General features: G+C 43.1%; 2 protein-coding genes across 3 annotated transcripts; one reads left to right on the top strand and one right to left on the bottom strand.

The window, feature by feature from the left end:
- Positions 1–2,792: 2,792 nt before the first annotated feature.
- On the bottom strand, positions 2,793–15,483 carry LOC120059492 (calcium-responsive transactivator-like). Of its 2 annotated transcripts, XM_039008595.1 has the most exons (11): positions 15,116–15,483; positions 13,909–13,985; positions 13,639–13,723; positions 13,325–13,472; positions 12,408–12,638; positions 7,575–7,748; positions 5,993–6,094; positions 5,302–5,394; positions 4,938–5,057; positions 4,539–4,666; positions 2,793–4,319 (listed from the first exon to the last, which is right to left on the bottom strand). In XM_039008595.1, exons 1-11 carry the CDS (start codon positions 15,182–15,184, stop codon positions 4,293–4,295), a joined length of 1,254 nt encoding a protein of 417 aa, XP_038864523.1. In that variant the 5' UTR covers positions 15,185–15,483; the 3' UTR covers positions 2,793–4,292. The 2 variants fall into 2 exon arrangements, with proteins under 2 accessions (XP_038864523.1, XP_038864524.1); XM_039008596.1 differs by lacking the exon at positions 12,408–12,638 and having other exon boundaries at positions 15,116–15,480.
- A 49-nt stretch (positions 15,484–15,532) lies between these two features.
- Positions 15,533–17,745, top strand: LOC120059493 (proteasome subunit alpha type-7-like). The gene is made up of 7 exons (XM_039008598.1): positions 15,533–15,837; positions 15,976–16,102; positions 16,376–16,500; positions 16,580–16,702; positions 16,856–16,975; positions 17,101–17,163; positions 17,271–17,745. The coding sequence occupies exons 1-7, from the start codon at positions 15,742–15,744 to the stop codon at positions 17,355–17,357; spliced, it is 741 nt and encodes a 246-aa protein (XP_038864526.1). The 5' UTR covers positions 15,533–15,741; the 3' UTR covers positions 17,358–17,745.
- The last annotated feature ends 8,377 nt before the right edge of the window (positions 17,746–26,122 follow it).

Below are 26,122 nucleotides of genomic sequence, written 5' to 3'. Positions count from 1 at the left end.
CCTCATGGCTTGGTTTTTGCTCTGACATGCACTGTCAACTGTGGGACATTATATAGACAGGTGTGTGACTTTCCAAATCATTTCCAATCAATTGAATTTGGACTCAAATCAAGTTGTACAAACATCTGAAGGTTGTTCAATGGTAACAGGATGTACCTGAGCTGAATTTCGAGTCTCATAGCAAAGGGTCTGAATACTTACGTAAATAGGGTATGTTTTTTAAAATTTGTAATACATTCGCAAAAATTTAAAAAAAAAAACTGTTGTCATTATGGGGTATTGTTAGTAGATTGATTGAGGAAAATGTTTTATTTAATCAATTTTAGAATAAGGCTATAACGTAACAAAATGTGGTCAAAGGGTCTGAATACTTTCGAAAGCACATTACTTGGCAATGTAAACAACCATGTTGTGCAGTGCAACTTTTCTTAGTGAGCCGAGGACAGGGGATAGCTAATCGAGCTTTATCACATTAAAACATACCAGGTTTTTTTTTCCTGACAGTTCTTTCTTTTGGGGATTTCCTCTAAGTGCACAGGACATGGTGACATTCCTGATTCCAGTTGTTTTCCTCTGTGCTGCCAAGTGGCTTCTGAGCCCCGTCAACCAGCTGCCCTTCACCTCGTTACTAAAGCAAACGTGTGCAAATATTCGGCTTATCTCTTGGACAAGCCATCTTCGGCTCTGAACCTTTGTCAATATAGTTACCATTGCAAAATAGTGAATGTCATGTCAAAGGGAGACAGCCAGAAGTGTCGCCCTGACCTCGTTAACTAGCTAAAAGTAACGTTACTATAGCAGGATAATGTGTTAGTTAGCTAGCTAACGTAGCTCGCAGACTGTGGCTATGAGCTAACGTTAGCTAGACAAGTCACTTTCGACAAGCCTACTAATTAAATCGGCAAAAAAAAATGTCCATCTATCTCTAGATATTTTACAAAATCTCGCAATCTAACAACGCTAAACAAACGTGAAGCTTTTATATCAACGCTAACTGTTTGGTACAACAACTTCACTTCAGCTGCGAGCTAGCTACGGTAGCTACCGAGGTTCAAAAAGCATATAAAGTCAAAGCATGGGTCGTGTAATGGAACTTTGCTTCATACAAGACAGATACAAAACAAGGTGAAAGTAAATTTATTTTACATATTAAACAGTAACAAAAGACGAAGATGAACAATCAATTAAACATTCATATTTGGTTATGCACAAACAAACCCTTTATTCTGTCACGCACACGCAATGTATTGCATTATAAGCAAAACAGTACATATCCAATTCACAGGAAATTAATACAATTATATATTATGCAGTCTAAAGATGCCTATGATTGTCACTGTAGTTGAGTTAACATACAGTTATTGAGCTGTTTGACAGCCAGGTACCTCAGATATCCCACTTTATTGGCAACATACAAGTGTAATGAGTTGTGCTGTCCCCCTTTCAGCATTTTATAGTAAAGTTCCAGTCTAACATTACTAGGAGTATTACAGGGGATATACGTATACAACAAACCAAACCATGATTTTCCTAAAATGATCAAATCGTTTGAGGTAAATAAAGACAACCACAACATATCTTTACATATTGTACACTGTCATAGAAATTATAAGGCAAGTGTGTTTGTGGGACAAACTTGTCTTCTATAACACTCCTAAGGACTTACCAACCAACACTTGATCTAGGATCACTTCGAATAAAGTAAATTGAGTAAGACAAATGGCAAACTTGTTTTGTTTCTGTAAACATACATTGAACATGTATGCCATATGCACTCACACGCATAGGCCAAGACTACATCACATTGGTTAGAATGTAATACTTTACAAAACTTCCCTCTATATGGGTTAAGACAGTTGAAGCAAACCCCAAACACAATTGGCAAAAAATAATACTTTGGATTATGTACTCAACTAGATAGAAGGCTAAGACTTTTCATTTTTGTACCCTAATAGGCTATAGACTCAATAGTGTGTGGTAACACACAGCAAGTCATTTAAAGTCCATTATCAAGCCTACTGATAATCTCATCCTCTGCTCCAGTGACTGACTGTATTGCACGTATTGAAAAAGTGTTGTGCTGATTGCTAAAAACATTCTAAAATCCTCTCCCTGTGTGTTACTTTACTTTGGCTGTTTGGAAATCATTTCTTAGAAACAACTACGATAAGTAAAAGTGCATTACAGAGAATGAGACATAGAACAATTTTAACATCTGAAAAAAGAAATTGTACATTGATAAATAAATATACCGAACAAAAATGTAAACGCAATGTAAAATGTTGGTCCCGTGTTTCATGAGCTGAAATAAAAGATCCAAGAAATGTTCCATACACACAAAAAGCTCAAATTTTGTGCACACGTGTTTACATCCCTGTTAGTGAGCATTTCTCATTTGCCAAGATAATCCATCCATCTGACAGGTGTGGCATATTAAGAAGCTGATTAAACAGCAAGATCATTACACAGGTGCACCTTGTGGTGGGGACAATAAAAGGCCACTAAAATGTGCAGTTGTCACACAACACAATGCCACAGATGTCTCAAGTTGAGAGAGCGTGCAATTGGCATGCTGACTACAGGAATGTCCACCAGAGCTGTTTGCAGAGAGTTGAAAGTTAATTTCTCTACCATAAGCCGCCTCCAACATTGTTTTAGAGAATTTGGCAGTCCAACCAGCCTCTCAACCGCAGATCACGTGTAACCACGCCAGCCCAGGTCCTCCACATCCGGCTTCATCACCTGCGGGATCGTCCAAGACCAACAACTTGGACAGCTGATGAAACTGTGGGTTTGCACAACCAAAGAATGTCTGCACAAACTGTCAGAAACTGTCTCAGGGAAGCTCATTTGCGTACTCATCGTCCTCACCAGGGTCTTGATCTGACTACATTTCGGCGTCTTAATCGACTTCGGTGGGCAAATGCTCACCTTTTGATGGCCACTGGCATGCTGGAGAAGTGTGCTCTTGATTGATGAATCCTGGTTTCAACTGTACAGGGCTGATGGCAGACAGCGTGGATGGCATCGTGTAGGCAAGCAGTTTGCTGATGGCAGCATTGTGAACAGAGTGCCCCATGGTGGCGATGGGGTTATGGTATGGGCAGGCATACGCTACGAACAATGAACATAATTGATCCATGCCCCTCCCTTTTTTTCAAAGTTATCTGTGACCAACAGAATCATATCTGTATTCCCAGTAATGTGAAATCCATAGATTAGGGCCTAATGAATTCATTTCAATTGACTGTTCCTTATATGAACTGTAACTCAGGAAAATCTTTGAAATTGTTGCGTTTATATTTTTGTTCAGTGTAAATATAGCATGGGAAAAGTCCCAACATATAAAAATCTACAAATACTTTTGCTTAATAAAAAAAAATGCTTAGTTAAAAAATATATATGCAATCAGACAAAATTAAAGAATTAACAAAAAAGGATTGATCATGGAAATGAATTGTACATATTACCTGTAATATTATGATGGTTGTTGATAGTTGCACTCTCTTGTCAATCCACCAGCTATTGTGCCTATAACCTTACTCAAACATTTGCTCTTCATACACAGACAGAGTGGTAACACTGAACAGGCGGTAACACCGCACACCGATCTACACAACTTCACAGTTTCAAATACAACCTGACAAGTTGTATTTGAACACTACCGACAAGTCCCATTTTCACCTTAAATCAAGTTAAGCTTTACACTGAATAAAAGATGCTGAATGTATGACCAAACATTCTTTTTGTGACCTGGGCACATTTTAAATGACAATCTTAGACAGAGGACAGCACTTGTATTGTGCACCCTGTGAAAGACAGACAGAAAAGTAGGGTGAGAGAACCAGACAGAGGTTGATAGCGAGGACAGAGACCAAAAAAAAAAAGACATTTAAAGGCAAGGTTTGAATTAAACATATGAGTCTTTTCAACGCTTAAGAGGGTGCCAACGTTAATATAATAATGCTATTGAGGGTTCCCCGATTTGTTACCAGATACCCCCATAATTCAAATCATCTTAGAGGGTGAGGAAAAGAAGAGAAAGCAGAGATGAGAGGTGTTTCATGCAGGATCTCCTGAACCAGTTCACCTGTACTCAGAAAATAGTGAACCAGCAGAACATGAATCTGACTTAGTCTAGCCTGCTAATCCGTGTCTCAGCAACCTAAAAAGATTCAGAGATAAATCTAACTCATTTACTCAGAGACTGGTTTACACACGACTGTTGGGGGTTATTCACAGAACTGTTCCCTTGCCTAACTTGTCCACCAGTTTGCCCAGGAGGTGGTGCCTTATTGCTGGTAGTTTCCGTATTGACCCTAAAAGAGAGGGAGTTAGAAAATAAACATCTTTAGTCATGTCAGGTCAGCATGAGATGGGGAATACTTTTGTTCATGAATACTTTCTCATGCTTCAAAGCAACCCATGGGCGTCGCCACTGTGGTAATTTGCGGTGTGAGTTGCCCAATTTACCCAATGTTTTGTTGGACAGCACAGTCCTCCTCAAAACGTGGGGTTGGGGGTAGCTGTAGTTGTACCTGTTCGTAGGCGTAGGGCCTCTGTGTCTGTGCCCCAGAGGCAGCCTGAGAGGAGCGGTAGGAGCTGTACTGCTGGCCCTGACCCTGCTGGTACTGGGAGTACTGGGACTGCGCACCCTGACCTGGACCTGGAGACCAAATCAGTCAATCAACCAAGTCTTGAATCACACTGACGGATGTAACGGTGAAACAATCGTCATCTTTAAAAAAATAAATGTCCTGATATGAATGTTCAATTCCCAACCAGCCCGACAATCCCAACTATCAGCAGCATCAATATGTCCATAGCAAAACATGGGCATGTGTATGTCTATGTGTCTGTCACTGTATGTCTGTGCGTTCATGCAAGCGTGTGCGCGCGCGTGTGTGTGTGTGTGTGTGTGCGCGCCTGTTCCTTACCGTAGCCCTGCGGCTGTCCGCTGTAGCCCTGCTGTGAGGGGTACTGTTGTTGGCTGAAGGGTTGCTGCTGGCCTGACCCCTGCTGGTACTGGGCCTGCTGCTGACTATACTGGGAGTTGCCTGGGGGTCGGGAGCAGCAATTTAACTACTTCAAGACTTACCTTTATACTGTAATCTCTCGTGGACAGATGCATGTAACATTAATAGTAATCGAGCATCTGACACAATTACGCAATATTTTACTGTAGTTCTGGGTGTCTGAGATTTGGGCCTACAGTGGCACATAGCTAGCAGCTACAATACTATCACAAGTTCACAACCTTTATGCTTATTAGGCATGAGTCTGTGTGTTTTGGGAACATACCTCCTTCGTAGTAGTGCTGTGAGGACTCATCAAAGGACCTCTCATAGCCCTGTTCACCGTAGGATGACTGTTGGTAGGAGTACTCCCCATGACCTGGAGGGGGCAGGAATGAGCACATGCCAAAACCAATCTACCAAAAAACTATGTGGCTCCTCACACATTTACAGTAGAGAGCTTGGTCCTTCCACAGTTTGTAAAAAGCTTACATACATATGTGTGCACCCATAAGTTGACGAGAGCACAAACAGACATTTGCAGTGCCTCGGACACTCAAACACACAAAGCACACAAAAACACGCTAGAATCAGTTGGAGCTTTGCCCTAAACGATTTTCAAAAATGGGAAATCTAAAATTTCAGCACACCAGAGGGAAACACTATTGACAGAGGCACACCGGGAGGAAACAGTTCTAAGACCAAACTCAGCACTTTGCCATCAAAATCATAATCCTTCCACAAAAATCCACCGTACAAAAGACTCCCATTGAACTCCCACACGAAGGGAAAGGAAAGACAAGAAGCCAGAGGATTGGAATATGGAGTTCAGCGCTGCAGTATAACTTGAAGACAGGGCAGTGGGATGACACTGAGACGGGATGGCATGTATGCGTGTGTGTGATTGAGATGTCTGAAAGGTGTGTGTATGTGTTGGAGGGGTTGTGTGTGTGAGGGTCAAGGCTCTAAATGATTACCATCAGAGTAATACTGCTGGTTTATGGGCTCGCTGGAGCTCTGAGTGTGTCCGTACTGCTCTCCGTAGAAATCGTCTTGTCCCATGTACTGCGGTGCAGATCCTGCAAGACAGGCGACACCAGGATTGGTTAATCAGCTGGTCGGACCAATGGGCCTCTGTGTTGGTGATTAAAGGGGGTTGGACCAGGGCGCTTTGGCAGTTGGAGGGGTGTGTGTGTGTGTGTGTGTGTGTGTGTGTGTGTGTGTGTGTGTGTGTGTGTGTGTGTGAGTGTGTGTGTGTGTGTGTGTGTGTGTGTGTGTGTGTGTGAGAGAAGTAGTGTCTTATGGGTGCTAATTACATAATGAGAAGCTTTTTTGTAGTTCAATGACTCAAGTTCAAGAGGTCCTATTAGTAGATTTAAACTGAATAAATGATTGTGTCGGAGGCATTGTCTGAAATGTGAATTGGCCATGGGAAGAAAATGCATCATTTTGACGTCCATTTTCATTTCAGAATGTTCAGCCCTATCCAAACCATGATCTGAAAAATTATAGAATCCTATGAGAATGAAATGAAATATGACTTTCTGAAAGGACCAATAAGAGTGGTTTTAGAAATCCCAGACGGGCCAATCATATGGGAGACGCTGTGGTGGTGGTGTGCAGAAACTCCAGATGCCATTCCTTCACAAACGACTGAATCAGAAACCAAATATAATTATTTCCGTTGCCAGAAGTATTGCTAGAAATATCGCTGTATCTGCAAGACAGCAACTCACAGTCTCGCAAAATATTAATATCCTACAAAATATTGATCCAATAACGTAATGCAAAAAGGACCATTATCACAGCAGTCAACAGCTAGTGAACAAATAACCTTTCAGGGCAAAAGAAAACGATTCAATTCCCCATTGACAAATATCCTTTGTCAGTGATGAACTATACACTGGAACAATAGAGTCCTTGTAGACAAGATCTAGTGATCGTACCTGGACAAGCTGGGATAAGACCAAGGTAAGCCACAGCAAACAACCCAGGGCAAGTGGCCTCTGTTTCCCTGGAGACATTTTCTCAGACATCCTACAGACGAGCTACTGACGAGTCTCTGTGAGGTACATGCCTAGTCCACGTCCCACACCAAACACAAGGGGACGTTTAGGGACTCGTTTTAGGCTCACGCTGACACCATGGGTAAAGGGATTTACAGAGACTGGGACTCCAAGTTACAACAGCCATAAATCTTCAGTCTGCCTCTTAAAGTCACAGGCAGGCCATTACTATGAGTGAGATCATCTAGGCTACGTACCTGCGATACCATGGTAACGTATACGCATCCGTGACAGATTATATCCACCATAAATATCATAGTCTGTTTTTTAGGCTCCCACCTCCTAAACACCTGCTAACCATGAACATCCCCACCTTTCAGCCAACGTCCATGTCGTCTGCATCCGCTGTGGCTACATCTGCAGGAGTTCCTCTCGTAATCATCTCCACCCTGAACCACACAGCCATTTTCTCCACATATAAACCACAGTGCATCTGCAGCCCATGGCCAAACCGCAGCAGCCTGGAGAAAGACAGAAAGCCATAGTCACCTACCTTGCTGTGTGGGTCGGTAGGTCCCCATGGGCCTCTGGCTCATCATGTTGTTGCCTTGCCCGCTCTGCCCCAACATGCCCATAGCAGCCTGCTGACCCTGGTACTGCTGCTGTCCGCCACCAGTCTGGGATGACGGGTAATGAGGTGTGGCCGACTGCTGGTGCATCATGGAGACTAAAAAGGGGGTTGGGGGGGGGGGGGGGCGTTATGGGGAGAGATCTTACACATTAACGCGCACAGACAATGTCAACATCTTCATCATTGTCATCAACAACATATATAACCAGAACAGAAACAGGCAGAATCATAAGAAGAAAAAAAAGGAAAAAAAGAAAAAAGGGAGGGTTCATGACAGTCAGAGAGTAGCCAGAAAGGGAGGGTTTCAAATACTTGAAGAATCTGGGAGAGAGAGAGGCTTTAAAATGCTCTGGAGGAAATGGAAAAGAAGCAATAGAGGGGTCAGTGCATAAAACAGAGATAAATACACATGGACAACCAGGGAGACGAGGGTGGGCTGCAGGGCTGCATGTCAGGGTTACAGGTCAGGAGAAGAGAGGAGAGCCTGAAGCAGGGAGGTGACTGGGGCTAGACTAGCAAATACTAGACTCCAGAGGGAGGATGGGGCTGCCTACCAGTCTGATGAACTGAATGTGTTTGGTTCTTCTTGTCGTTCATATAGGACAATGCAGACATTCAGAGGTTTTGGAGTGTGAAGTTCAAGTGTATAAAGACTAGAGAAGGTTTTCTAACAGAGGGGGCAGAGAGGAGGTTATTGAGAATGATGTTGAAAAGCTGTGGAATACCTTCAGGCATTCCTTGGGTCAGTGAATCATCCACCGATGTCCTGTCTCCTGTCTAAATCAATACAATCCTCATTTTCTAGAATCCTGGGAGAGCAGACCTCCCTCCCTATCTATCCCTCCTTCTCTAGGCCCTACTGATACAGGGAACACTACAGTACACCCTCAATCCCAACCTCCAGACTACACATGTACAGTTGAAGTCGGAAGTTTACATACACTTAGGTTAGAGTCATTAAAACTTGTTTTTCAACCACTCCACAAATTTCTTGTTAACAAAATATAGTTTTGGCAAGTTGGTTAGGACATCTACTTTGTGCATGACACAATTCTTTGTGCATGACACAATTGGCCAAAATTCACCCAATTTTAATTCTTCCAACAATTGTTTACAGACAGATTAATTCACTGTATCACAATTCCAGTTGGTCAGAAGTTTACACACACTAAGTTGACTGTGCCTTAAAACAGCTTGGAAAATTCCAGAAAATGATGTCATGGCTTTTGATAGCTTCTGATAGGCTAATTGACATCATTTGAGTCAATTGGAGGTGTACCTGTGGATGTATTTCAAGGCCTACCTTCAAACTCAGTGCCTCTTTGCTTGACATCATGGGAAAATCTAAAGAAATCAGCCAAGACCTCAGAAAAAAATGGTAGACCTCCACAAGTCTGGTTCATCCTTGGGAGCAATTTCCAAACGCCTGAAGGTACCATGTTCATCTGTACAAACAATAGTACACAAGTTTAAACACCATGGGACCACGCAGCCGTCATACTTCTCAGGAAGGAGACACGTTCCGTCTCCTAGAGATGAACGTACTTTGGTGTGAAAAGTGCAAATCAATCCAAGAACAACAGCAAAGGACCTTGTGAAGATGCTGGAGGAAACAGGTACAAAAGTATCTATATCCACAGTAAAACGAGTCCTATATCAACATAACCTGGAAGGCCGCTCAGCAAGGAAGAAGCCAGTGCTCCAAAACCACCATAAAAAAGAGAGACTACGGTTTGCAACTGTACATGGGGACAAAGATCGTACTTTTGGGAGAAATGTCCGATGGTCTGACGAAACAAAAATAGAACTGTTTGGCCATAATGACCATCGTTATGTTTGGAGGAAAAAGGGGGAGGCTTGCAAGCCGAAGAACACCATCCCAACCGTGAAGCACGGGGGTGGCAGCATCATGTTGTGGGGGTGCTTTGCTGCAGGAGGGACTGGTGCACATTGAAGCAACATCTCAAGACATCAGTCAGGAAGTTAAAGCTTGGTCACAAATAGGTCTGCCAAATGGACAACGACCCATGAAAACTTCCAAAGTTGTGGCAAAATGGCTTAAGAACAACAAAGTCAAGGTATTGGAGTGGCCATCACAAAGCCCTGACCTCAATCCTATAGAACATTTGTGGGCAGAACCGAAAAAGCGTGTGCGAGCAAGGAGGCCTACAAACCTGACTCAGTTACACCAGCTCTGCCAGGAGGAATGGGCCAAAATTCACCCAACTTATTGTGGGAAGCTTGTGGAAGGCTACCCGAAACGTTTGACCCAAGTTAAACAATTTAAAGGCAATGCTACCAAATATTAATTGAGTGTATGTAAACTTTTGACCCACTGGGAATGTGATGAAAGAAATAAATGCTGAAATAAATCATTCTCTCTACTATTACTCTGACATTTCACATTCTTAAAATAAAGTGGTGATCCTAACTGACCTAAGACAGGGAATTTTTACGAGGATTAAATGTCAGGAATTGTGAAAAACTGAGTTTAAATGTATTTGGCTAAGGTGTATGTAAACTTCCGACTTTAACTGTATCACTCTAAGACAGGGTTCGCAAACTGGCGACCCACAGGCTGATTTTGGCCCCCCAAGTTTTCTGAGCAAAACAATTTAATTATACACTGAACAAAAATATAAATGCAACAATTTCAAAGATTTACAGTTCATATAAGAAGATAAGTCAATTGAAATAATTTAACATGGCCCTAATCTATGGATTTCATGACTGGGAATAAAGATATGCATCTGTAGGTCACGAATACCTTAAAAAAAGGTAGGGGCATGGATCACGAAACCAGTCAGTATCTGGTGTGACCCCCATTTGCCTCATGGATGGCGACACATCTCCTTCGCATAGAGTTGATCAGGCTGTTGATTGTGGCCTGTGACACATCTCCTTCGCATAGAGTTGATCAGGCTGTTGATTGTGGCCTGTGACACATCTCCTTCGCATAGAGTTGATCAGGCTGTTGATTGTGGCCTGTGAAATATTTTCCCACTCCTCTTTAATGGCTGTGCGAAGTTGCTGGATGTTGGCGGTAACTGGAACACGCTGTCGTACACGTCGATCCAGAGCATCCCAAACAGGCTCAATGGGTGACATGTCTGGTGAGTACGCAGACCATGGAAGAACTGGGACATTTTCAGCGTCCAGGAATTGTGTACAGATCCTTGCGACATGGGGCAGTGCATTATCATGCTGAAACATGTGACGGCGGCAGATGAATGGCACGACATTGTGCCCCAGGATCTCGTCACGGTATCTCTGTGCATTCAAATTGCCATCGATAAAATGCAATTGTGTTCTTTGTCCGTAGCTTATGCCTGCCCATACCATAACCCCACTATGGGGCAATCTGTTCGCCCACCCAACGCCATACACGCTGCCATCTGCCCAGCACAGTTGAAACCGGAATTCATCCGTGAAGAGCACACTTCTCCAGCGTGCAAGTGGCCATCGAAGGTGAGCATTTGCCCACTGAAGTCGGTTACGACGCCTAACTGCAGTCAGGTCAAGAACCTGGTGCAGATGACGAGCACAGAAAAGCGTTTCCCTGAGACGGTTTCTGACACTTTGTGCAGAAATTATTCGGTTGTGCAAACCCACAGTTTAATCAACTGTCCGGGTGGCTCGTCTCAGACCATCCCGCAGGTGAAGAAGCCGGATGTGGAAGTCCTGGGCTGGCGTGGCTCTGCGGTTGTGAGGTCGGTTGGACATACTGCCAAATTCTTTAAAACGACATTGGAAGCGACTTATGGTAGAGAAATTAACATAAAATTCTCATGCAACAGCTCTGGTGGATATTCCTGCAGTCAGCATGCCAATTGCACACATCAGTGGCATTGCGTTGTGTGACAATACTGCACATTTTAGAGTGGCATTTTATTGTCCCCAGAACCAGGTGCACCTGTGTAATGATCATGCTGTTTAATAAGCTTCTTGATATGCCATACCTGTCAGGTTGATGGATTAACCTGGCAAAGGAGAAATGCTGACTATGTAAACAAATTTGTGCACAAAAATTGAGAGAACCAAGTTTTTTGTGCGTATGGAACATTTTTGGGATATTGTATTTCAGCTCATGAAACATGGGACCAACACTTTTATATTTTTGTTCAGTATCCAGTATATCGTTGTGTTTTTTTATTATTGTTTTTTTTGGGACAAAAAAATACTGTAAAAACACCAGGAAATCAGCTCCAGGTGATTTTAATTTTGAAAATCTGTTCCCAAGTATTGCCACTCATAATAGAGACACGTGATCATATACAAATGTAAGCAAGGTTTAATATTATTATGTTTAGGTCAAATATTATATCTGTTTGTGCTTCTCGCGGTCATGTTCCAGCCCCACGACCATCCGCTCAAGAAAACAAATCGCCAGAGGCTGAATCAAGATGATAATCCCTGCTCTATCCTCTAATGTTCAACCCTTTTGCTTCCCTTCCTCCCTGATCATCCCCCTTTCCCTTCCAGAGCTCTGACATTTACTCTAGTGGGGGCTGGCCTCTCACCCTCCCTGCTCACTTCCTGCCAATCACAATACGCAATGAGTGGACTCAACAATCGTTACCAATGCACTTAGCAACAAGACTCGCTGGAGAAAACAAAATAGAATAGCGCAATTAGCAATTATGTATTTCCAAAGGAATAGTGTTTCCAATAACGATTTCATATCATTGGCTTTGATGATGTATTCCTATGCCACTGATCCCTTGTCGCTGATTCCTCTACACCTGGCTGGCTCACCTGTGTTAGACTGCATGTTGAGGTTGCTGCGGGAGGAGGTAGAAGAGGAAGAGGAAGAACCGTAGCCTGGGCCAAGGCCCTGGACCATGCTGCCCTGGGAGGAGGGGGGCACGGGGTGGCTGTAGCCGGAGGCTGAGCCGTGGGTGCTGGCTGGCAGGCTGAGGGACGTGGACGAGGTCCCAGCCGACTGTGTCTGACCCGCCTGCTGCTGCATGGGAGCGTGGCTGGGGCCTAACGACACACAGAGCAGTCAGAGCAGCCAGCCACTCAGGCACACGCAGTGCCAGCATGGTCACAGGCACCACGACAACGCAACACATCCAGTTCATCGCTACACCACAGGAGGCTTGTGGAGGACTCAGTAGGCATAGAATGACGTTTTGCATCAAGGGCGTGTATATTATGCGGAGAGACTACGAGAGAAGAATTAGTGGAGCGATAAATGGACAAGAGGACAAAGACCTGTATGGATACAAAGAGGTGCATCTAAACAGTCTGAAGAAGTGGCTTCCTCTCCTCGTCTCCATTACTTAATGTGCAGTGATGTGAGAGAACTGGACAGATGGAATGAAATGCCCAGTTAGCATCCACTTACAGTATCCTGTATTCAGGGATTAGTGCAGAAGAGGAAGCCACTTTAAAATATGGAGATGCACCCATAGGATCATAGAATGATGTCTGGACAGAGCAGAGGACGAGATCAAATATGCTGCCATAGGAGAGGTAGACAGACGACATACATGCAGCAGACAGTCAGTTTGGCAGAGAGGCGAGCATTCAGATAGTACACACACACAGTGGATAGTGTGTGTGTGTGTGTGTGTGTGTGTGTGTGTGTGTGTGTGTGTGTGTGTGTGTGTGTGTGTGTGTGTGTGTGTGTGTGTGTGTGTGTGTGTGTGTGGATACAGAGGTCTCACCATTGCTCATCTGACTCTGCATCATAGCGGTAGGGGGCAGGCCAGGGGTCATGGTGTCGTTGAGGTTACTCTGGGAGTGTAGGGGCCCGCTGCCTCCGCTCTGTCCCATTCCTCCAGCACCTATACTCCCCATGTTAGGGGTAGGAGGCTGAGAGAACAGGAGGAGAGGAGAGACATGTGAATTTACAGCTCTGGGAACTGTGTTACAGTTAAAGAACAGCTATTGAGGCCAGGTAAGGGAGGGAGAGAGAGAGAGAGCGAGAAGAAGACCAACATGGGGCTCTATTGTATTGCGTAACTCCACACAGACTTACTGCAGGTAACAGTGACTGCATGTTCTGATTAGAATCCGCTATCGTGGCCAGGTAGACTAGGTTTCTGTGAAGGATCTGCTGATACCTGTCAAAGCACAGAAAGACAGGTTAATCACTAATCACAAGAGTCTTCAACACGAGGACCATCATTAAACTGCGATATACTATCTTCATGCTTAGAAACACATATTCATACAAGTACACATCTACTCTAGTAACCTACATAACATGCATCTGTGACAACACTATGAGGACAGGTGTGACTCCTACTGTGTGCATTCTGCTGTTTTCCCTTTGCTCTGGTAATCCATGATGCATTGTATCAGATGGTGATTTTCATCCAGCATCTTGGGGAGATTAAAAAAAAATCATGTTAGGCGAGCAGCTTATTATAACAGAGTTATGACACTATAATAAAGTGTCCTGAATTCTCGAGACTTGCGCTCACGTAACCCCCCCCCCCCCCCCCCCCCTCCTCCTACTCTCTGAACAAAATTATCTGGGTCAGCTGTTTTTCTTGGAGTATATTTAACGTTGCCAGAAAGAGCCTAGGGCAGAAGAGGCTGTTTAAGTCGGACGGAGCCATGGTTTGTCTTCCTGCAACTCCAAAAGTCTACCATTATTTTCAGCCAATCACAACACTCTGACATCAGTGACAAAAAGCGAGTGTACAAGAAAGGGGAATCTGTCCTCTATAGGCTACGATCCAAAGAAGGAGCTCTAACCGTATATATATATATATATATACCCTCAACAATATGACAAGCACCAATAAGAGTCTTCCCCGTTCCTTCGAGGATAAACAAAGGTCCAATGATGTTGCACGTAAGCCCACACCTTCCATCATCATTGCCACTGTCAGACTATCCATTCATTCCAGTGCACCTGCCTCTTACCACTGTCTGTCTAAAGAATTCTCGCTAGTCTTCTCACATCTTTGGCACGGCTGGCTATCAACTATTTTTTGTAACAATAGCCTCTCATATGGAGTGTATTTTGTAAAGGATAAAATGTTGCTTAAAGAAAAAGAACAACAAAAAACACACTAAAATAACAGTTAACAAAAAATCCCATGAAGTGCATGCACCAGAATAAGCAAAAATTCAGTCAGACTCGGGACAAACTAGATTTGTTTTGTCTCGGATGCTATAGTCTATAATTAGACAACATGTGTTGTTGTTCTAACGCATAACATTGTAGCCGTTATGTCGGCTCCCATTAAAAGCCACACTGTGCAGCGAAGAGCACGACAGTAACAACGCAAATAAAAAGTAGCCTTTGATGAATGTCCATTTGTTTTCATTAGCGTCTTATGATCACGTCACTTTGTTTGGCTCGCTCTATTGTACCAGTTATGTGCTGGTATTGACTACTTTCCCACCGTTGGCACTGGCTGACTATCCACGCTCTCAAATCGACCAGAATAAAAGATTTCCTGTTAGACGACGTAATAGAGAAAGACATGGCGTTAGCCTACCTTTTGTATCGTTTGTTGTGTCACCTCCCCTTTGCTCCTTGGGCGCGCCGATGAAAATGCCACCGACATTGTTATATAAGGAAACAGTAAGAAACGCTCCTTTTATTCTAATATTTTGCCTATTATCTTGCGTGCAGTATAACATAGTTAGGTTTTCCATGTTCAGAAAAGAATAGGGGTGTGTGAACCCCTGGATTGCTCCGAAATGAAAATACATTCTAAGTACACCACTATTCCCCTGGGTGCAAATTGATACTCTACATTTGGTTCTGTTGTTAAGATTGAGAGTTGATCAGAATTCCATCATGTCTATGAAAATATCGTCTTTTTCGAGAATCACTCAGTAATGTGTTGGTATAACCCATGCAGTCAGCTATAGGCTACAGTATAATTTCTCACAGTAGTAGGGGTGTTCACGATTCACGACATCCAATGCGCTCGCTCGCCAACGTAAACCAACGATGGCCGCAATAAATCAAGGCCGTTGCACACTCCGGATGAGGCGCTGTGTTCAACTTGAATTTGCTGTTTCATTCAGTCGGATTACTTTCACTTTTGTTCAAGAGCGTCGGCAAGTCGAGGAGACACAGAAATCAGCTTTTCTTTACAGGTGAAGTGCTTGGAAGATGAGCTACGATCGTGCAATCACAGTGTTCTCACCTGATGGCCACTTATTCCAGGTGGAATACGCACAGGAGGCGGTCAAAAAAGGTTCAACCGCTGTAAGTAGTCCTATCTCATTTCTGTCAGGTCAAAACAATTGGTCTGTGCCGATGCAAAATGTAGCCTATCAATAGAAGCAGACCCGAATTGTGCTACAACGGGCGCAACTGTATCACTTGGGCCTAATTCATTTACAGGTTGGAGTGCGAGGAAAAAACGTCGTTGTGCTAGGAGTGGAGAAGAAAACCGTCGCCAAGCTCCAAGATGACAGAACAGTGCGCAAAATTTGCGCCTTGGATGACAACGTCTTCATGGCCTTTGCAGGTAACTTACCGTAGGACATGACCAATAAGGCAAGACGACCAACATAGGACCAATAAGGCACACCCAAGCCACAGATGGTGTGAAGTGGTTGATTGCGAATATGTAATTAGCATGGTATAATTTATGTCGTCAATATTTGATCATGTAGGCCTACTTTGAATGATGCATTGAATTTTACTGCTGAAATTGAGCAATTTGATTGTTTGTTCATCTTGTTGAGTGAGGTGCTTAATTGGTGTAACATAGTTTATCTCCTTATCCCATGGCCTGCAGGGTTGACAGCAGATGCCAGGATTGTTGTTAACAGGGCTCGGGTGGAGTGTCAGAGTCACAGGCTAACAGTGGAAGACCCTGTGACTGTGGAGTACATCACACGCTTCATCTCCAGCATCAAACAGGTACCACACACGCACACACACACACTACAGTACAATACACATCTGCAGATATATCATTTCTACATATTCCCACTTTCAGCGCTACACCCAAAGCAATGGGCGAAGGCCCTTTGGCATCTCCTCCCTCATTGTGGGGTTTGACTTCGATGGAACACCCCATCTGTACCAAACTGACCCTTCAGGAACATATCATGCCTGGAAGGTAGGGGTGTAATTCTGACCCATACATCTGAATCATTTAAAGGTGCTTTGACAGGTTTGTCATCACCCCCAATGAATTACCCAATGTACCTCAAGTTGCAATGCGATTAAATATGAGCAGAATGTGAAAACCTAGATGTGGTTGTGTACATAGGCAAATGCCATTGGAAGATCTGCCAAAACTGTACGTGAGTTTCTAGAGAAGAACTATAAAGAGGAGCATATGGAGTCCGATACGGACGTCATTAAACTGGCCGTCAGAGCGCTACTTGAGGTGAGGTTTATGCCAGTCTAGATCCAAACTTTTGATTGGCAGCAACGACATTGCACGAGCAACCTGCTATTAAGGATTGAAATCTCAGATATTCCTGTCTCAAGGTTTGCTCCATGTGTTCACAGGTTGTCCAGTCAGGGGGAAAGAACATTGAGTTGGCCATTATGAAGCGGGACGAATCGATGAAGGTCCGTTTGAAATCGTGACACCTGCGCAAATCCGTCAGAGGATCTCACCTGTGTAATGAGGCAACTTAAAATGCTCCCCTTAACGACCTCTTTCCCACTGTAAATAGATTCTGGTCCAAGAGGAAATCGAGGAATACGTCACGGCGATTGAAAAGGAAAAAGAGGACGCAGAGAAACAAAAGAAGAAAACATGAACACTTTGTGATTGACCAAACATGCCTTCCTCCATCTTCAATATTGCATCTGGAATCTCATTGTTTACATGAATTATCTCATCGTTTCTCTATCCAATGCTGGAGGGACTCCTAAGGAGGGCATATTTTTGTTCTGGCCCAGTACTACCACACTTGTTTTGACTAATCCCCGGGCTCTGGTTTGGCTGACTCGGGTAGGCTATGGTAGTGCTGGGAGAGACTGTTCTGGGTGCCGAGACTAGTGTTGGGCTAAAACAAACCTACTCCCATCCTGGGAGTCCCAATGAAATGGATGGAGAATCGACCATATGCCCTAATCGACCATATGAAAACATAAGACTTCACCTTATTCTTGCAACGAATAAATATCTGTATTTAAAACCACAACGTTCAGTTACTGTCATTGAATAGAGACAATTGACAAGAACAAGTGAATCAGCAATTTCCCATCTTTGTTAGATTTGTAACATCACTTGTGCTCAAAATTATAGAAAACCAACCAATACATGGAAATTCATTAGTTCTGGCAGACATTTGGTCTGTAATTAAGTTATTTATAATTATAAGTCATATAATTATAAGTCATACATATAAGTCATATTTACATTACCTGGAACACAAAAATGACCTGAAGGTATTTTCCCCTCGGTTTCATCTTCAGATTGATCCCTTGAATAGTTTAGGAAGTATGCATGTCATCTCGCTATTTATCAGAATACAGCAGAGGTTGAAAAGCACAGGCAAAAAATATATATAAAGCACTTATCATATACTTATTCAGTTGTGGGGCACCTGAGAGTGAAAATAAATTCTCAATGTTTCTTCATTACAAAACACCTCATGATGGCGAGAACAATAATGGAATACAAAATGTAATATTTTGGTTAAGTACAAAAATAATATATACACTACCGGTCAAAAGTTTTAGAACACCTACTCATTCAAGGATTTTTCTTTATTTTACTATTTTCTACATTGTAGAATAATAGTGAAGACATCAAACTATGAAATAACACATGGAATCATGTGCTGTAGTAACCCAAAAAAGTGTTAAACAAATCAAAATGTATTTTATATTTGAGATTCTTCAAATAGCAACCCTTTGCCTTGATGACAGCTTTACCCACTCTTGGCATTCTCTCAACCAGCTTCACCTGGAATGCTTTTCCAACAGTCTTGAAGGAGTTCCCACATATGCTGAGCACTTGTTGGCTGCTTTTCCTTCACTCTGCGGCCCAACTCATCCCAAACCATCCCAATTTGGTTGAGGTAGGGGGATTGTGGAGGCAAGGTCATCTGATGCAGCACTCCATCACTCTTCTTCTTGGTAAAATAGTCCTTACACAGCCTGGAGGTGTGTTTGGTCATTGTCCTGTTGAAAAACAAACAATAGTCCCAATAAGCGCAAACCAGATGGGATGGCGTATCGCTGCAGAATGCTGTGGTAGCCATGCTGGTTAAGTGTTCCTTGAATTCTAAATAAATCACAGACGGTGTCACCAGCAAAGCACCCCCACACCATAGCACCTCCTCCTTCATGCTTTACGGTGGGAAATACACATGTGGAGATCATCCGTTCACCCACACCGCGTCTCACAAAAATACAGCGTTTGGAACCAAAAATCTCAATTTTGGACTCCAGACCAAAGGACAGATTTCCACCGGTCTAATGTCCATTGCTTGTGTTTCTTGGCCCAAGCAGGTCTCTTCTTATTATTGGTGTCCTTTAGTAATGGTTTCTTTGCAGCAATTCGACCTTGGCCTTATTCATGCAGTCTCCTCTGAACAGTTGATGTTGAGATGTGTCTGTTACTTGAACTCTGAAGCATTTATTTTCAGCTGCAATTTCTGAGGCTGGTAACTCTACTGAACTTATCCTCTGCAGCAGAGGTAACTCTGGGTCTTCCATTCCTGTGGCGGTCCTCATGAGAGCCAGTTTAATCATAGCGCTTGATGGTTTTTGCGACTGCACTTGAAGAAGCTTTCAAAGTTCTTCATGTCTTAAAGTAATGATGGACTGTCGTTTCTCTTTGCTTATTTGAACTGTTCTTGCCATAATATGAACTTGGTCTTTTACCAAATAGGGCTATATTCTGTATACCACCCCTACCTTGTCACAACACAACTGATTGGCTCAAACACCTTTATTTTTTCAATGTAGAAAATAGTAAAATAAAGAAAAACCCTTGAATTGGTAGGTGTTCTAAAACTTGACAGGTAGTGTACATAACAAGTTAACCCAAGATCCAAATGAGGCCTGCAGGGTAAAAGGAAACGCCTGGATTTTAGACTCACAATCACAAGTTACTGTATATATACCCACGCTTTTGAATAAACACGCACACACCCTTACTCACCTGACCCTTGACCCTCACAGCCTCCCACTCCCGGCTCTCTGGGAGGGCCGGCGCTGTGCTGACCCCTGCCCTCTCCAGCCACGGCCCATCAGGAGGCGGCCATGAAACCCAAAGTTCTGAACCTTCAGCTTCCTCTCTGCCCAGATAGTGTGTCTGGGTTAGAGAGTTACAGAATGTGATCAGACAAGCACGTGGTCAGATCTTTGAAAAATGTGACAGTCATGAAATTGACTCAGACAGCATAATAGGCGGAGCACATTCAGACGTTTAGAGCACATTTAAACAAATGATTGTAAACCAGCGTGAATTAAACACAAATTCACCTGGATTCATGGCCTGATGAGATATCAAAGGAGGGTTTGGCCTTGTCATAGTAGCACTTAGGCCCAAATGAATTCTCCACCGTCTTCTCACTACTGTCTACTCCTGGTTTCTCCTTCATCATTGGCTTCTAGAGATGGTGAACAGGCTAGAATGGATGAAAACAGTGACTAACCATGGCTTTGAAAAGCTTGCAGATGATACTAAAGACAAAAATGAGAGGAACCATTTCTGTCAGAGATAGAAAAGTCCCCTTTTTGCAATAATTTCACCAATCAATGATGGCCAAATCATCATCGTTCTTAATGAATGATCACAGTCATGGTCGAATTGCCATGTTCCTGCAACTACAGCACAAAGCCCACCTGTCGACGGATATGTGGTGAGTATAATGCAACTAACCTTTGATGTTCAACTTGTCCTACATCTCCCTCTCCAGCACTTCCTTGTCGAACATTGGATTTGCAGAATCAAAGTCAAAGTCCGACTCAAACTTGAGGGTGAAGGTCTTCGAGTCCTCCACAAGGAGCTGGGCCTACGGGCTACTACGGGACAAAATGGAAAGAGTTTGATAAGTCCTTCATTCTAGGTATGAGAAATTCTCCATCAAAGGGTTAATACTACAAATCAGGGGTGCCAATTTGGTTTCATCTACATCAAATTTCAGCCAGACCAACCTGCCAGCCTGAGACACCTGCACGCCTGACCAGTCTAGTCAATAACTCAACTCTCTCCCAATACAATTTCCTTCCCTGTTCCCACCTTACATTTGTTTTATTTCCAAGGGAAAGGTTTGGAAGCAAACACCTCATATACATTATATATCACGTTTCAGTTAAGACCCAAATGCAGTCTGCATTTAGAAAACGAGGGAGCACTGGGAGAGAAAGGCCCGGCACGTTCTGGAATCTCCATCGTAGCGCTCCGGGGGAGGTAAGCGGGGTTCCCGGGAAACCGGGGTGACGGGGCTGCTACCAGCCGGGTTACTGAGGGGCTGGGAGGTTACCATCGTGGTAGACTGCTTGGTAGGCAACCCATGGAATTGCTCCCGCAATGCGTCCAACGCTAGGTCGTGACGTTCGGCCACGTCCTTGAACCCTTCCATCAGACCGCGAAGCAACTCCTTGTGTCTACTAATGATGGCTCCTTGGGAGGAGATGGCGTTGCGGAGCTGGTCCAAGTCTGCTGGGTCAGTCATGGCCTGTTCATACTATCACGTTTCAGGTAAATCCCAAATGCAACTGTGTTGAAGTAACCATTTGTACATTGTTACAACACATATAATATGACATTTGTAATGTCTTTATTGTTTTGAAACTTCTGTATGTGTAATGTTTACTGTTAATTTGTATTGTTTATTTCACTTTTGTATATTATCTACCTCACTTGCTTTGGCAATGTTAACACATGTTTCCCATGCCAATAAAGCCCCTTGAATTGAATTGAATTGAGAGACAGAGAGAGAGAGAGAGAGAGAGACAGAGAGAGAGAGAGAGAGAGAGAGACAGAGAGAGACACAGACAGACAGACAGACAGACAGACAGACAGACAGACAGACAGACAGACAGACAGACAGACAGACAGACAGACAGACAGACAGACAGACAGACAGACAGACAGACAGACAGACAGACAGACAGACAGACAGACAGAGAGAGAGAGAGAGAGAGAGAGGGAGGGAGAGAGAGAGACAGAGAGGGAGAGAGACAGAGAGAGATACAGTGATAAGAACATTGACAAATACTGGCCAATAATGTACTTCACCATACACAAACCAAGACAACAGAATAGGTCATTCTTGAAAATACAGGATTATGTAAGAAAAAAAGTACATCTAAACAGATCAATGAAAAATAGGAAAACAACAGTTGAACAGGGAGACATTTTTACAAAAAACTACAACAAGAACTGGTTGCCAGCCTGTCTTTGAGAGACAAACCAGAGAGAGAGATCAAGAGAGAAAGGGTCTGAGAGAGAAGGATGGATAGAGAGGAGCGAGCAGGGCTAGAAGCACGCTACCGCAAGCCAACCCAGGCTCCGGGATGGCGCAAGCAGATAATTTGCTGACCCAACCCGCATGGCAGGATTTCTGAGAGAATGAGAGATGCAAACAAGTCTCGAATAAATCTCGGTGGCATGCAGATTATCACCCCAATCTTTGAAACTCTGATCCTCCTTAGCTCTGATACGTCAACTAGGAGAGATTGCTATTACTATCACTACTACTATCAATACTACTACTATTGCTATCACTACTACTATCAACACTACTACTATTACTCGCTGGGTAAAAAGGCAGATGACAACTGACAAATAAAGTTTGTATTCATCAGGGGTGTGTGTGTACTTACATGTTGGAGTTTTTTCACTCAAACTCCTTCAGGTCTGCGAGAAAGCGTGTAACATATGGTCTTGCGGCTCACTCCTGCTTTCGCTGTGCATTTGGTTCCTTCAGGGTTTATTCAAACCAGGAACCTGCACAACCCAACATAGAATATATTAAATCAGTTGAGACATTGAAAAAATAACACTCCTTGAAGTAGGAGTGGTTGCTCTCAAACCTCGGTGTCCACAAACAAATGAGTCGCTCAAATTGCAGGATGAGGTCGGGGTATTGTAACAAGTAGTGATGCTTAGGTGCAAGGGCACTCTTACCACACAAGTAAAACTATAGTTCGCCACATTTCTATGTTTGTTGCATGAGTAATGAATGCTTTAATATTTAGGAAACAGAAATTGCAAGATTTACACCTGTACATTCCCAATGAAGCTACTTCCATCTACCAGCCAGCCTGCAATATGAAAATGACACTACCCCCAGCCACCAAATTGCATGCACACACCAAAAGAGCCATCAAGCTATACGTTACCATGCAACTCATGCCAACCACACAATCTTTTTTATTTATTACAGACTACAAGGCTAAATAAAATATCAGTCTGTGCCTGATGTTTCAGAAATCATTCATTTAACGTTGCCTAATTAATTGTTAGATAAGGATCACTTCTGAAAGATTAGCAAAAGCACGAGGAAAATTCAACTCACGCGGGAAAATGCCACGACCATCACCGTGAATAATGCAGCAAGCTAACCACACAATCTGAAGAAAACGAATATAAAAGATAACTTTAATATCCTGCAGGGAAAAACATCAGTCTGTGCCTGTTGTTGCTGAATTAATTAATGTAATGGACTAAGGGTAACAAAAGCATAAGGATAACAAAAGCATAGGGGGAATATTCCACCAGACTTTTGCTAAATCACACACACCCCGAGACTGAATAGAGCTAGCGTTAACCAGAGATATTTAGAGAAAGGTGTCCAATGGAGTTCGCCATCTCTGAGCTATAGCTAACGTTAGCAAGCACCATTCCCCTTTCATCTGAGAGCTTCCAATCATCTCATTCCAACTACAGAATCACCCAAAAAGAATACATCCCAAGGCAAAATGTCAGTCCATGCCTGCTGACAAACTACAGGTGTATTCGACATAGCTAAACTCTCGCTCCCTCCCTAGAAAAACTGTATTTTTGTCCGGTGAAGTCTACGACCACTTTGCCACTAATACCATAGCATTAGCACGTCACCCATGTCATACACCCACCGGTTAAGTAGCCTATCCAAAGAAACACACACATGGATTCCTGCACGTTGTTAATACTCAAATTATTTGCTCTATAGCTACAATATCACTGATTATTTTACCAGCAAGAAAGATCAACGCAACAGACCGACATGTCAACTTGGCTATACTGTTAGCTAACACAATCCAAACAAGCTAACGTTAGCTAGCTAGTGTTAGGTTCAAATTTTCAAAGTAAATAACTCGCAGAGATTAGAAAAGTTTAACCAAGTTTAATTTTTCCCAAAGGGTCGATAGAGCTGGTGTCACGGCTGTCTTCGTCCTCCTCATCTGACGAGGAGAAGCGAGAAGGATCGGAGGACCAATACGCAGCGTGGTAAGTGTTCGTCATTTTAATGGAAAAACTGAACACTACAAAAACAACAAAGTGACAACCGTGAAACTAATGAACAATCGTGCTGACACAAACACTACACATAGACAATCACCCACAACCCACAATGACAAAACAGCCTACCTAAATATGGTTCCCAATCAGAGACAACAACTAACACCTGCCTCTGATTGAGAACCATATCAGGCCAAACACAGAAACAGACAAACTAGACATACAACATAGAATGCCCACTCAGATCACACCCTGACCAAACAAAACATATACACATACAAAGCAGAACTATGGTCAGGGCGTGACAGCTGGATTCAGACATCACATGTTTCCACCACAAGTATATATACTCCAATTTAGACACTCCTCCTTCTCTCCAATCCTTACATCTTTTATGGTCCGACAGGAAGACCAGGTGATAGGATAATAAACCATCGTTTCTCCCTTAAGGGAAACTGACCTGACCTCAACCCCCTTGAGGCCCAATCCAAAGATCTCCACCCGTCTCCCCTAACACATTCCACAGCCATCTGTCTCCTACAGATACTATTAACTTCTGATGTGAAAACCAGTCTCTTTCACTCCTTTATATACTATGCTTCGGAGTATAACAATGTCTCTAGTATAGCAATGTTCAAACTTTCACCCCGAATCCAACAATAGTTAGTAGCTTAGTTAAGAAAACCGGCAGTAGGTATATAGAAGTATATAGTATATGGAATTAGTACATACCTAGCAGCTGCTCAAAAATATTTAGGCGACTTTTCCACGAAAATACAAAATAAAATATCTCGAGTAAAACAGAAATCTTATTTTCTCATGAGTCTTCCCTCACAGACCGTTTGGCGTGGAGCATTAGTGGAAATCAAGTCTGTTCTCAGCGCAGGCCTGGTTGTAGATAGGTTCGAGTTGCGTCGGGGACATTGTTCGAATTTTAGCTTTCCCTAACCTTTACCTAATTATCCTAACCTGCTGCATCAATTCTTGTAACCTGCTAAGAAAAGCAACTTCTGATGGTCAAAACCGACAGACCTGCCCTGAGAACAGTCTTGGTTTCAACTATGAGATACAGCTCTCTTTCTCACACACCACAGACGTTTGGCGCCACCAACTACAGCAGTGTTCGGGTACTACTGTAAAGAAATATAGTAAGTTAGAGTCATTTTTACAGGATGCTTACAATTACAGTTAATAACAGTATTTTTCAGCATTTTACCAATAATGCAGTGCAATCTGCAGCATTATTACTGTAAAACACATTTAAGGTATTTTACTGTGCACTCTACAGTGTTTTACTGTTAAAAATTACAGAAAAGTCTTACAGTGTAGCTTTAAGCTTAAACTGCTGTCCTGAAGCTACTGTAGGTCTACCCATCAATCCAAGATGGAATATAATAATTATTATATAATTTACTGATATTGTTAATGTACTGCAAAATTCACCTGAGCTCCGTAGACTGGTCTTCCCTGGATGTCTGACCCTGCTGGGACCCCTGTCACCATCTGATCCTGCTAAGAAATGATGAGCAGTGTTGTGAACTAACTATGCACTAGAGGGTTACATTCCCCCGGGATGCCTGCAGGACCTGCGGGTCCCAACAGAGATCATTGCGGCGCGGTCTGCATTTTTCATGCTGCAGTCGGTCAGACGACTTTGGTATGAAAATATTTTTGTTGTCCCACAGATTATTTGGAAACAGTCCTCTTTCTGCTTTGTATGCGTTAGCCTACCCACTGTATTAAAATCACGTCTTTTCCACATTATTCACACAGAAATAGCCTACCTCTCCTAGTTGGGCGTGAGAGTTCAAGTGCGCCTAGTATGTGTGGTCTCATTGAAATAGAGTAGGCTATATACCGTGCATTCGGAAAGTATTCAGACCCCTTGACTTTTTCCACATTTTGTTACATTATACAGCCTTATTCTAGAATTTATTAAATTGTTTTTTCCCCCTCATCAATCTACACACAATACCCCATAATGACAAAGCAAAAGGCTAGGGCTGACCTGGCTATGGTAGCTACTAGCTAGCGTAACTAATTCATTCATATTTCTGTAGCATTGAAGGTCCCCGAGTTTGTAACCACCAGGACTCTTCCTAGAGGTGTCCGCCC

The sequence above is a fragment of the Salvelinus namaycush genome, chromosome 14, assembly GCF_016432855.1.
Source record: "Salvelinus namaycush isolate Seneca chromosome 14, SaNama_1.0, whole genome shotgun sequence".
NCBI lineage: Eukaryota > Metazoa > Chordata > Actinopteri > Salmoniformes > Salmonidae > Salvelinus > Salvelinus namaycush.
Note: the sequence above shows the minus strand (reverse complement) of the source record. Positions and strands in the feature narration are given on the sequence as shown.